The 13214-nt window shown below is 45.1% G+C and overlaps 1 protein-coding gene and 1 long non-coding RNA gene across 5 annotated transcripts; one reads left to right on the forward strand and one right to left on the reverse strand.

Annotated features, from left to right (window-relative positions):
* The first annotated feature begins 92 nt into the window (after window positions 1-92).
* aadat (aminoadipate aminotransferase) lies at window positions 93-12492 on the forward strand. Of its 4 annotated transcripts, none has more exons than XR_011994064.1 (14): window positions 93-221; window positions 2422-2478; window positions 3469-3540; window positions 4386-4554; window positions 5857-5989; window positions 6406-6480; window positions 6769-6978; window positions 7120-7185; window positions 7428-7510; window positions 8999-9095; window positions 9230-9291; window positions 9379-9443; window positions 9641-11250; window positions 11925-11971. XR_011994064.1 is itself a non-coding variant. In XM_023825427.2 (14 exons), the coding sequence occupies exons 2-14, from the start codon at window positions 3474-3476 to the stop codon at window positions 11964-11966; spliced, it is 1278 nt and encodes a 425-aa protein (XP_023681195.1). In that variant the 5' UTR covers window positions 93-221; window positions 3469-3473; the 3' UTR covers window positions 11967-12492. The 4 variants fall into 4 exon arrangements, 2 of the variants coding, with proteins under 2 accessions (XP_023681195.1, XP_072574814.1); XM_023825427.2 differs by lacking the exon at window positions 2422-2478 and having other exon boundaries at window positions 9641-9747; window positions 11149-11250; window positions 11925-12492; XM_072718713.1 differs by lacking the exon at window positions 93-221 and having other exon boundaries at window positions 2423-2478; window positions 9641-9747; window positions 11149-11250; window positions 11925-12492.
* Window positions 6843-8047, reverse strand: LOC140593647 (uncharacterized). The gene is made up of 3 exons (XR_011994066.1): window positions 7379-8047; window positions 7103-7272; window positions 6843-6952 (listed from the first exon to the last, which is right to left on the reverse strand). It is a non-coding gene; the product is annotated as an uncharacterized lncRNA (long non-coding RNA).
* Window positions 12493-13214: the final 722 nt, after the last annotated feature.

The raw sequence follows: 13214 nt of genomic DNA on the forward strand, positions 1-13214 counted from the left end.
TATCCAATATAAGTCCGGTAAGTGTCACAAAAGTAGCGACATGTTTCCTTAAGTGTCGCCTGTTATTATGCGTCATGAGCCAACGTCATACGCACGCGTCTGCCGCAAGATCTGAGAGGCGAAAGGGGCTCTTGGGGCGTGTAGTCTTTAGGAAAGCCTACTATTCACTCTAAACTAAGACATAACGATACTGGAAATCGGTAGGCACCAGCACATAAAAGGTCGGTTCCATTTTTAACCTCGAGTATTATTATTTTAAGGCCATCGTCCATTAGTGCCATATATTTGGGGCTGCAGATGGTAGACAGTTATCTAACGCTGTATCGGGTGATATGCTTTCTGTGCCGTAACTTGATAAGGCGCTCCTGTCGATGTTCTCTGCTTAATGCACGTATGTTTTAGACTGATCCGAAATCGCTTTGGAGGATCCTGAATCTAAAGTGTTTATGCCCTTCATTATGCTGGATATTTGAATTATATTATATAGCGGTTTAAGGACACCGGCATACTGACAGGTGATCGCTCAATGTCAATGATACGTTTTGTTAATTTTGTGTCAATATTATATTTCACCTTAAATGTCTGGATAGTACCCCCCCCCCCACACACACACAGGTTTGTAATTATATCCTTGTGGGACTCTCCAGTCATTTCTACGGGGAAACTAATCCCAACAGCACCATAACCCCTACCCAGCCGTAACCTTAACCACAAGTAACCAAACAAAATACGAAGTCTTTTGGCATTTTTAGTTTTTAGACTGCATGCAAGTCGCAGATTTTTATTGAGGTTTATATTGTGGGGACCTGAAAAAAGGCCCCACAAGCTAAAAATTAACAGATTTTACCTGGTGAATTCAGATAAAGTGGGACATTTTTTTGCCATTTTGATTTCTAGTGCTCATTGAAACATTAACCTAATTTACTTAACCCACATATGATACTTTTCTGCAATCCTTAAGATGTCTACTTATCAAAATAAAAACATTAAATTTCTTGCTTATGGGGGCCGTGATTCAGGTCTATACACTCCATGCACCCGTAAGGTAAAGTGGGACGCATTTCAGGTAATGTGGGACAGGCATTTATTTAATACATCAATACTGAATATAGGTACAATACATCAATATTGAATATAGGTGAAATACATCAATACTGAATAATTTGCAAAGGGTTTTGCGAGTTTAATAGACTAAACAGTTCAAGGAACAGTTGAACATTAATTGTTGATAATTTTTTTTTAATGAAAAATAGTAATTTAAAAAAGTCAATTTAATTTCATTTCATTTTGGATTTTGTTTTGTAGAAAATACCTAAACCAATACATGTAAAGCTTATACTAACAGTAAAAACAGTACAGTTGCTTGTAACCATTTAGTCCTCCTGCCTCTTCACCTCTCTAACCTTCGTTTCGGCCTCCCTCTGCCTTGGTGCCATCATACGCTAAAACAATTTAACAAATTCAAGTTGGAGATTTTTACCCCATTTCATAAATAAATAAATATAATTATGTATAGTTACTGAATATATTTAGGAGTTGATACTCCATCCTGTCACATATGTACTTACTCTCTTCTTGGCAGAGCCTGTAAAATTGTCCCATATTACCTGAAACATACTGTCCCACTTTCCCTAAATAGAACTTTGTCAGTTTAAAGTATTTAATTTACTGCAGTAGTATATCAAAGACATAATTACATTAAAAACCTTAATATCAATACAATCAAAAGCACATGTCATTCATCTTAGACTGTGATTCCTGAGGGACGTTCCCCCAACATGCTTGCCCGATAACAACTATTCTAATTGGATCTACTTTAGCCGGGAAATATACACTCACCTAAAGGATTATTAGGAACACCATACTAATACGGTGTTTGACCCCCTTTTGCCTTCAGAACTGCCTTAATTGTACGCAGCATTGATTCAACAAGGTGCTGAAAGCATTCTTTAGAAATGTTGGCCCATATTGATAGGATAGCATCTTGCAGTTGATGGAGATTTGTGGGATGCACATCCAGGGCACGAAGCTCCCGTTCCACCACATCCCAAAGATGCTCTATTGGGTTGAGATCTGGTGACTGTGGGGGCCATTTTAGTACAGTGAACTCATTGTCATGTTCAAGAAACCAATTTGAAATGATTCGAGCTTTGTGACATGGTGCATTATCCTGCTGGAAGTAGCCATCAGAGGATGGGTACATGGTGGTCATAAAGGGATGGACATGGTCAGAAACAATGCTCTGTAGGCCGTGGCATTTAAACGATGCCCAATTGGCACTAAGGGGCCTAAAGTGTGCCAAGAAAACATCCCCCACACCATTACACCACCAGCCTGCACAGTGGTAACAAGGCATGATGGATCCATGTTCTCATTTTGTTTACGCCAAATTCTGACTCTACCATTTGAATGTCTCAACAGAAATCGATACTCATCAGACCAGGCAACATTTTTCCAGTCTTCAACTGTCCAATTTTGGTGAGCTCGTGCAAATTGTACCCTCTTTTTCCTTGTAGTGGAGATGAGTGGTACCCGGTGGGGTCTTCTGCTGTTGTAGCCCATCCACCTCAAGGTTGTGCGTGTTGTGGCTTCACAAATGCTTTGCTGCATACCTTGGTTGTAACGAGTGGTTATTTCAGTCAAAGTTGCTCTTCTATCAGCTTGAATCAGTCGGCCCATTCTCCTCTGACCTCTAGCATCAACAAGGCATTTTTGCCCACAGGACTGCCACATACTGGATGTTTTTCCCTTTGCACACCATTCTTTGTAAACCCTAGAAATGGTTGTGCGTGGAAATCCCAGTAACTGAGCAGATTGTGAAATACTCAGACCAGCCCGTCTGGCACCAACAACCATGCCACGCTCAAAATTGCTTAAATCACCTTTCTTTCCCATTCTGACATTCAGTTTGGAGTTCAGGAGATTGTCTTGACCAGGACCACACCCCTAAATGCATTGAAGCAACTGCCATGTGATTGGTTGATTAGATAATTGCATTAATGAGAAATTGAACAGGTGTTCCTAATAATCCTTTAGGTGAGTGTACTTGTCATAGCTTAACTGTCCCACATTACCTGATGTTCCACAATACCTGAATTCACCCCTAAGTAAACAAAATACGAGACTTTTGGCATTTTTAAAACCTTATAATATTTACATCGTTAAAGCACAGTTCTGTAGAGTTATCTAATAATGGATTGAATGGATACTTCTTGCTATCTCTTGAAACGCAACACTCAATACCGAAGTGAAAACATATTTTAGGAATTTTTAAATTACAAACCGTTTACAAAATGTTTACAACAAAATTTGGAAAAAGTGGAGCTGTCTGGTTACTTTCAAAAGAAACTGTACTCGTCATTCAGATCTCCATGCTTGCTGATGTATTGAGAGACGATCAATTTGCGATTGAACAGCGTTTTATTATTATGTTTTATTGTGATGATTTATTTGATCATTCTGTCACAGGTACGATGAATTACTCCCGGTTTTTAACAGCAGTGAGTGCCGCTCGGAAGCCGTCTCCAATTCGCATACTGAGTGAGTCGAAACCTCACAGACATTGATTACTTGTTTTTCTGCATTGTAACAATCACACATTGGCATTGTACATAATGGCCGTAATCAAAATACAAATCAGATCCATCTACCTGCTAAAACTCCTTGGCTAATGCAGTGTCACAGTAAGCTTGGAGTCTTTGCCAGGAAACACAGACAATTAGATAGTGGACACTATGGATGGGATGCCAATCCACACACAGGTATGCTGTCACTCAGGCTGATTTACAGACACCAGTCCACCCAGGCTGCCAGTAATTGTATGTTGGGAGGAAACTGGAGTCCCTGGATAAGTCCCACATGAGCAACAGGAGAAAGGCCAGGAGTAAGAACTAAACATACATCCCTGGAAGAATCAGGTCACAGTACCACCCTTATGATGAATAATATTCCAGGATGATATAATATGATGGTGCAGTGATTAGCACTGGTGCCTCACACCTCTGGAACCTGGGTTCGAGTCTCCGCCATAGCTCCATGTGTATAGAGTTTGCATGTTCTTCCTGTGTCATCGTGGGGTTTCCACCCACAGACCAAAATCATGCTGAGGTTAATTGGAGTTATCAAATTGCCCATGGTGAGTAAATGGTGTGTGAGTGTGCTCTGTGATGGGTTGGTGCCCCATCCTATGTTGTTCCCTGCCTTGTGCCCATAGAATCTGTGATAGACTATGGACCCCCATGACCCTGCATAGGTGGGTGTAGTGGATGGATGGATACTTTTATAATGAAAAATGAACATCAAACAGGCTGTAAGAATGAAGGTGCAGAGTCGGTACGCCTTTCTGTGGCAGTCACACCAGAACCCCTCAACTCTTCTCTTTGAAGCGGAACTTCAGCAGAGGTCCCCCCCCACGCTAATCTCACTGGCAGGGGGGGCTCCAAACCCCAGCACCTTCCCTTTCCAGTCGGTCATCATCACCCTGAAGAATGGGGGCAGCATCAAATTTGACGAGGCATCCATGAATAGGGCGCTGCAGTACTCCGGCTCCTACGGGTGGGTCGCCGACGGGCCCGGACGTCAGTGCGAGTCATGGTGTTCTGACGAGTTAAACTACTTTGTCGAATTAGGCTACCGCAGTGCTAATTGATAGCCCTAACCCCCCAAAAAACCCTAAAACCCTTACCCTAACCCTAACCCCTAAAATCTAACCCTAATCCTAAAACCTAACCCTAATCCTAAGAAGGTGGAACTACACGTGCACAGAAAGGCTCGATAGGTAGCACTGGCCAATAGAACAGCCGCCACTAGAGAATTCGGATCTCCCGGAATAGCCTCAGTCCTCCTTATAGGTTAATCTGTGAGCCTGTACTGAATCAGTGGTATGGAAAAAGTCAGAATGGGCCGATGCACATTTTTTTTAAGTTCTAATCCGATTCCATAACTGCCGATAGTGATATAGATTCCGATACTATTTTAATATAATATAGTATATAAATAATATACCCTATATAGTATTATTTTTATAATTAGTAAATACAAAGGAAAAAAATGTAACCCAAAAATCTTTAATCAGAATACGAGAAACACACATAACATACTGTTCCACTTTGTTTGTATATCTTGTTTTAAACGTTTTTGAGGCATTTGTAGTTCAATCTGAATATCTTCCAAGTGAGCATACGCAGAAGGCGAAGGCTTAAAATCCTACAATTTTTATCCCACTGGCCACAGAGTCGCTTACACTCCGTTGCGATAGCAGCCACATTTGTATTACAAGCTGTGATGAGTCCGTAAAACAGCCCAAGCTAGCGACTCCCAAATCATCCATTCCTTTTTTCATATTACTGGTGTTGCAGTGCGCTTTGTTTAGTAGGAGTTACTAAACGCTACTCCCACCTCTCAAAACTTAGCTTTCACAAAGACTGCAGATTACAGAGCCCCTGAAGTCCTATAAGGTGATTTTTTTATACTGTGCGCGCAAGATAATTTATTATAAACTTGTATGCGTCTCTAAGGACTTCAGATACACACAGACACTGTATATTGGGCAAAATTCATTAGGTTTCAGGGATTCAGTAGGTACTTTCAGTTGTTCGTGCCAGGTGCTCAGCAAACCCCCCCGCCCCCCCACCACCTTCCATAAGGGTCTTTGCATTGGATCAGGGTCCTCCTTAAGTTTCTGTGTCTCTGTTTAAAATTACAATTATAACTGTTCCTGACGTTTTTCAAACCAGAGTGATCTTCTGTAAAACCACCCTAAGTCAACAGCTGACACCCTAACGAAATGGACGAAGGCCTTCAGTCTTTACAGCTCCCACCAGTCAGGTAAAGAGGGGATACTTGTGCTGCTCTCAGAATCCCAGAGCTGATATCCTGGATGAAGGACCTCCAGAGGGCGCTGCACAGCCCCCCCACGGTGGCGTACGCGGCGGAGAAGGGCCGCATGGAGATGTGCGTGACGACGGGAAGCCAAGAGGGCCTTTGCAAGGTGTCTCCATCACCTTCTTATGTGTGCTGCATACACTTGGAGGTCCTGCAGTAAAAATACTTCGCTGCCCATCTATACGTGTTAAAGCAAGAAACGTAAACGTTTCTGTAAAGGGGCTTTGCATGGGGTACTGTTTGCTAAGCCTGTGCTCAGGGACCACAGATGGTCCACATATTTGCTCTCAGCACACCTGGACCAAGCAAATAAGAACAAAGCAAACAATCAAGGATGAACCAAACCATCAAGAACAAACTGAACAATCAGGAACACCACAGGGAGCTGGGAGGGAGCAAAAATGTGGGCTGTCTACGGGTCCACGAGGACTGGGTTGAGAAATACTGGTGCAGGGGTATGATGGGGACTCATACCCTGATCTTCAGCGGTGTTGTTGTTTCCTGTTTTCTTCACCCTTCCAGGTGTTTGAGATGCTAATTAATCCTGGGGACAACGTGCTCCTGGATGCCCCTACGTACTCCGGGACGCTTGCCGCGGTAAGAAGCCCTTATCTTATCATTTTTATAAACACTTTATAGGCACTTTCATCTTTGCTTATATCGGTGACTCTCTGTAATTATTAACATGGCGTATCCATTTTTACAGCTGAATATGTTGTCGAAGGGGTTTGGTTCAGGTATCCTCCCCCCCAGGATGACGATCCCCCTCCTAGGACTCGAACCTAGACTCTCTGCAGCTTGGTTCCTTAACGGCTCTGCCCCCTACTGTCTGAAAGGCTGAGTAGGCTGTTCTCCCCCCACCATCCCCAAACCCCCTGACCTTAGCTCCAGCCGCTGGGCTGTAACATCATCAACATCGCCAGCGACCATCACGGGATGATCCCGGAAGCCCTCAGGAGGGTTCTGTCCCGGTGGGACCCGGCCGAGGTCCGGAGGCCCGGCAGCACCGTCCCGCGGGTCCTCTACACCATCCCCAACGGGGGCAATCCCACGGGGGCCTCTTTGACCGCTGAGAGGAAGAGGGAGATCTATCAGGTGCCAGACCGCACTTTATGACGCTTCTCTAAACTAACAAATAGTACGAATTGTGTGATTTATTCATTTTGCCACATAGTAGTGTTTTTGGACCCGTTCATTAAATTGTCTCCAGTTTAATTACCTCTCTTTCTCGTTAAGCTTGCCAGAGAGTATGACCTCCTGATAGTCGAGGACGATCCCTACTATTTCCTGCAGTTCCAGAAGGTAAACCCGCTCTGTGGATTGCGTTTAATCTCTGCCGTTGTGTCCCCTAGCTGTGCTGGAGTGATGCTCTGAATAACGAGAGTGTTTCTATAAAAAAAAGAAAGCTAAGCTATTATTAATGAGTGTTTTTACGTAAAAGGCACAGTCAGTACGTACAGTATCTGTCCTGCATTCTGTAAACAAGGGAAGTTACCTGTATTCCTGTTGAGCTTTCCATTCAGTGACCGCCTCCTCCTCCATAGCCTTGGGCTCCCACGTTCCTCTCCATGGACGTGGATGGACGGATCATCCGGATGGACTCCTTCTCGAAGATCCTGTCGTCGGGGTGAGCCAACCTAGAATTTGGCGCCTAGTTAAGTCGACCCGTTTCATGGTCTGTGCCGTCCCGAGTGAAACCAGGAGAGTGGTGTCTGTTACACTCGGGGGGGGGGTAGCTAGACATTCTGGGCCGCCTGAAAAAATGTCACCTTGGGCTGCCTGCTAGGGTTGCCACTTGAAGAAAGACAGGTCCCTCATGGTAGATAGAATTTACCAAGGGGGGGTTCCCGCAGTATAATTTATTGTGTTAATGTATGAATTATTATTTTTGTATTCAGGCGCCCCAATAAAGTGCCGGGCCCCCTGATTCTATCCAAGCCACTCCGATGTCCCTGGTTACCCCCCCCCCCCCCTTATATGCCGTGTCTGTACTTATTCTCCAGGGAGGGGCTTTTGGCAGCAGGGTTTTTCCACTGCGTGCGTTGCATGCCGGCCTGTTAATTATTACTGCGGCGTTTCTGGGCCGAGAGCAGCGACGCATGTCGCGGCTGTGCGTCCTCGCTGGTGACATGCTGGGGGCCGGGAGTCGGGGGCTGGGGGCAGGGGGCAGGGGCCGGCTGGAGGAGGGAGACACCCGCCTGTCAGCCTCCGCCTGAGGTTACATAATACACTCCTGTACTTATGTGGCCTGAGGGCCAGGTGAGTCGGATCAAACCGGTTGGGACAAGATTTCAGCCCCACATGCAGCCAATATCGCTGTCACAATGCCGTAGCAGCACCTGCATTGCTGGATGTGGCTCTGCAGGTTAGATGCTGTGTCTGTCATCAGAAGATCGCTGATTCAAATCCCAGTGCCGGCAGAGTGATGGCAGGACCGTGCCTCACCCCAGTTGCTCCAGTGCCGACAGAGTGATGGCAGGGCCGTGCCTCGCCCCAGTTGCTCCAGTGCCGGCAGAGTGATGGCAGGGCCGTGCCTCGCCCCAGTTGCTGCAGTGCCGGCAGAGTGATGGCAGGGCCGTGCCTCGCTCCAGCTGGACCCTGGGGATTGGGGTTAGGGCAGGATGGGTAACAGGCACCTGCTGGCTTCCCAGAGATAAACATACAGAGGCCCTGCTGGAGATGCTGGGTTTAACAAAAAGAGGTGGCACTTTGTTTCAGTATGATTTTATTGTTTGTCTGCACACAGATGCACACAGAGGAAGGCATCACGCCGAAACGTGTCTGTGTTATGTGCAGACTTACAGTAAAATCATATTGAAGCAAAGGGCAACCTCTTTTTGTTAACCTTGATTGATTTTCTTAATGCGGTCCAATTATATTATAGCACTAGTAGTGAAGCTCATTTTTCTATACCATAAAGATTTTGGGCACCAACCCCAAACCAATCCAAGTAAGTTCTAGTTTTTTCAGGGCCCATGTCACTCGTGGGCCCTTGGAATCACCCTAACTTTCCCCTGCTTTATGGCGTCCCTGAGCATGTATGAGGACATAAGGAATTTGTAAGGTGGGCTTCAGCGTCTGGTGTCTGCGTGTGTATGTTTGCGTGTGCGTCCAGCCTGCGGATTGGCTTCATGACGGGGCCCCAGACGCTCGTGGAGAGGGTGGTGCTCCACATCCAGGCCTCCACTATGCACACCAGCACGTTCACTCAGGTGAGTCCCCCACGTAAAGGCAGCCTCTACTCACATGGGTCACCTGCCTGATCGCTTCGTGATGGACGGGCTTGCTCAGTGCCATGATGTCCACCAAACCGACCCCCCCCCCCCCCACCCCCGGCTCGTTCCAGCTCATGGTCTCCAAGCTGCTGCAGGACTGGGGTCAGGACGGCTTCCTCAGACACGTGGACAGGTGAGTCCTGTCAGCGCAGAAGCTCCCAGCTAACCCACTGGTCCCCCCCCCACCCTGGAGAGTAACGCACCCCACTCGTTCTCACAGCGTGGTGGAGTTCTACAGAAAGCAGCGTGATGCCATGATCTCCTCAGCAGACCGGTGGCTCAAAGGTCAGTGTTCAGTCTCTAGGAGGCGCTGTCTGTCTGTCCCTCACCATCCCCCAGGACGGGCAGAGAGGCTTCCTGTTGTCGAACTGATGGAAAAGAAGCCTTAGGTTAGCACATAGCAATGCTGATGCTCACAACACCATCTCAGATGCAGTCTTACCCATCTCCTGCCCCCCTACATTACCCGCCCTGCCCCGCAGATGTGGCAGAGTGGCACACTCCCACTGCGGGCATGTTCCTGTGGATCAAGCTGAAGGGCATCTCGGACACGCAGAAGCTGATCATGGAGAAGGCTTTGGAGAAGGAGGTGAAGGCCAACGTTTCTCCCACCATTCTCCTCAGTGACCCCTCGGCCTGCTCAGCTAAGATTGCAAACATGGTTTTCCGATTCTTATCTGAATCCACCGAATGGGCGTTTTGTGTAATTCGGCACCCTACTGATGGGGAGGCAGCCTGAGCTTGTCTGTTCATCATCCCGGTGCTGACTGACAGCCGCTGATCATTACACAGTAAGCTGTGTAATCATTTTGGATAACAGTGTCTGCAGAGAGACTAAATAAATATACCATAAGGTTGCAAAAATAAACACGGATGCCAGTCCCACACAGACAGGGAACGCGAGCCTGACCAGCGTGTTCTATTTGCTGAGTCAGTTTCCCATATAGATTTCTCACCCCGGAGAAACTAGCAGAGTCAGCGCTCCTTGGAAATCACACGCACGGTCTCAAAACCCGACGGCTCCGCTGTGAACCACGATCCTGTTACTGTAACACCGTGTGTTCATTTATGGTTTATCATCCTCAATCTCCCATGAGTCCTCAGTGGTGGGGAAAGTATCACAGATAGCAGTGAATTGCTCACTGCGAATAAAATGTGAAGAAATTTAGCTATTAAGCCATAATTTTTAGGTCAGGAGTGGTACCAAGATTAAACATGGGGAACACTGTATAAAATTAAACTTTGGCTTATTTACTTTCATCCACTATCATTCTTCTAACCAGTTATCTTAGTCAGAGACATGGGAGGGGATTGGAACCTAACCCAAGCACAGGGGGCACCAGGCTGGTGTAGAGCCAGGACAGGAAGAAGGGAGAATCCCGTTTTAGTGCTGTTATATTGTTCATTTTGAGTTGCACGGCTTGGGCATTCAGCTTAAAGGAACTATTGCATTTGAAAGCACTGGAGGACAAAAAAAAGGGGTTTGTAGAACTACTGAGAGCCCCACTAATCTGAATGTGAATGCAGAGGGCGGCACTGCACGGGAATGCTGGGGAGGCTGTCTGAGGACAAGCTTGCCTTTCCTCCCACGCCAGCACTCTGCTCCCATTGGCTGCTTCCGTACGAAAGACTGGGGTGGGCGGCTACCCGTCCTGCCAGTCTTCTCGTGGGATTTTTCTGTTTGCTTTTTTTCCTTGTTCCTTTCTTCCTGGAACAGAGGGACTTGCAACTAGAGAGAGAACACGGATGGACGGCCCCCATTGGCTGGGAGTGGTGATCCACAAAGGAGCCAGCCAATCAGGAGTTAGAGTCAATGATCATAATGGATTGTCTGGTTGAGCAAGATCCCTAGAATATCCGTGTTTACAGTTAACGAAAGCATGCCTGCTTTAATTAAATTTTGATCTGCATATGTCCGCAGTAATGGTGCCATGTTGGTTGATTATATTCCTGGCGTGTATTTCTTGGTGATGGTTTGTTGGCTCTCCAGGTTCTCCTGGTTCCTGGCGGGGTCTTCAACATCGACAGCTCTCTGCCCTGTCCTTACGTGCGGGCCGCCTTCTCCTTGTCTACCCCGCAGCAGATCGATGAGGTAGCAAGAGCCTTGATTCCTTTTTTTAAGCTATAATACAAAATACAGTGAACGAGTAACCACACAACTGATACATCTGCCTTCTGTTATGGTGAGCTGTCACGAAGTTGAGACAATCCATGTAGCAGCTCTAAAAAATAAGGTTTTATTTAACAAAACAAACAGAAAAGGAGAACTAAGACACAAAGGGACCGTGAGGGGTCAAAACAAAACTAGAAAAACAGAAACAAAGGCAAGGAGCAATACCAGGAACAGTAATACCAAAGGCAGGGAGGAACTAAGGAAAACTACAATGACTATCAGGTAATACCTACAATGACTATCAGGTAATATCTACAATGACTATCAGGTAATAACTACAATGACTATCAGGTAATAACTACAATGACTATCAGGTAATAACTACAATGACTATCAGGTAATAACTACAATGACTATCAGGTAATATCTACAATGACTATCAGGTAGTATCTACAAACATGCAAACAACCACAATGACCCACTAAGAAACAGAGAAGGCAGGCAGTTAAAAACACAACTAATGAGGCAAAATGAGGAACAGGGGTGGGCCAGTGAACCCCTCCCTGCTTAGCTTTTCATGCAAATTGTAACTAAAGTGATTTTCAGTGTTGTATTAATATTGATGAACACTTCTCTGTTTCTTTTTTCCACAGGCTTTCAAGAGATTGTCTGCACTTATCAAGGAGTCGTTGTAAATCGTCGTGATAAAAATTATGTCAACGATAGATGTGGAAATGGGAATTAAAGAGTCTTTGGTAACACAGCTGTACTTTACAGCCACGTATGGCCCTGGATATTAGCCTGTTTGGGTCACATGGCCAAGTGTGCTGACTAGTCACTACACTGCAAACCATGCAGCCTGGAACTTCAAATGGTTTATTAGGAATATTTTCTGATTTTTGAATGTTTACAGTTTTTTTTTTCATAAAAAAAGGTGTAATTAAATTTTCTGTTAAATTACTTGAAGTTGTTGAGCTTAAGATGGTCTATCAGAGGTGATCACATGACCTCAGAATAAAGCCCTCATACTGAAGGGCTTGTAGACACATTAATTACACATAACGGAAGGCAGTGATGTCCTGTATCCATCCATCCATCTTCTATACAACTTTTCCAATACAAGGTTGACTTTGGATATATAAGCATTAATATCTTTGTGTGCCTAGATTTTTAATGCGTCATGAGACCACCAATAAATGTCACTTAAGTTTTTAATTATGATCTGTTTTTCAAGCAGTTCATAAACTTGGACAAAATCCATCAGTGGACCTACTGCATTTTAATTATTCAGCATAATGAGAATTTGTGCTGTTCTGTAACTAATAGAAATTGATGTGTATATAGCTGTGTTATTTAAATCTCTGAATCGACATTAGACCCGTGTAGAGATCAGTAGTTAATTTTTAAAATGTTAATAGCCTAAGTTTTTTTTATTCCAGTGATTATTATCTCTTTATCTTTGTAACCGCAGTCAGGGGCGCCGTAAGGGGGAGGAAAGCTAGGACGATTCCAAGGGTCCCTGAGCGACAGGGGCCCTAAAAAATTAGGAAAATAACTGGATTGGTTTGGACTGGGGGGCCTAATATGATATGCTTTCATGGGGCCCAAAATCTCTAGCAACGCCCCTGACCGCAGTATGCATGCAGTTATTCCAGAAACATCTTACAGAAGTTTTGTCTGCTGTTTGTATTATTGGCGGAGCGAACTGAGTCTCCTGGGCTAAAAAGCTTGTTTGTTCTTAGTTTATACACTAACAGTTGCCATAAGTATAAGTATTCTGGAGCAGCTAAATTGGCGGATGTAGCTGACTTAAGTTTGTTATTTAAAGTAGCACAAAAAGAAAAGGGTAAGATGATAAGCACTGGATTTTCTTCATAGCGTACATGTAATTTAAAACTGAACTTCTGAGATTTCACTTGCAGGAACTAGGCACTTCTGTATAC

Source organism: Paramormyrops kingsleyae, chromosome 12, assembly GCF_048594095.1.
Source record: "Paramormyrops kingsleyae isolate MSU_618 chromosome 12, PKINGS_0.4, whole genome shotgun sequence".
NCBI lineage: Eukaryota > Metazoa > Chordata > Actinopteri > Osteoglossiformes > Mormyridae > Paramormyrops > Paramormyrops kingsleyae.

Coding starts and splice junctions, on each gene's coding strand:
- aadat (XM_023825427.2), top strand. CDS start 3,474: ATGAATTACTCCCGGTTTTTAACAGCAGTGAGTGCCGCTCGGAAGCCG. Junction 7,186..7,427: donor ATTTCCTGCAGTTCCAGAAG/GTAAACCCGCTC, acceptor CCTCCTCCATAG/CCTTGGGCTCCCACGTTCCT. Junction 9,444..9,640: donor AGCAGACCGGTGGCTCAAAG/GTCAGTGTTCAG, acceptor CCTGCCCCGCAG/ATGTGGCAGAGTGGCACACT.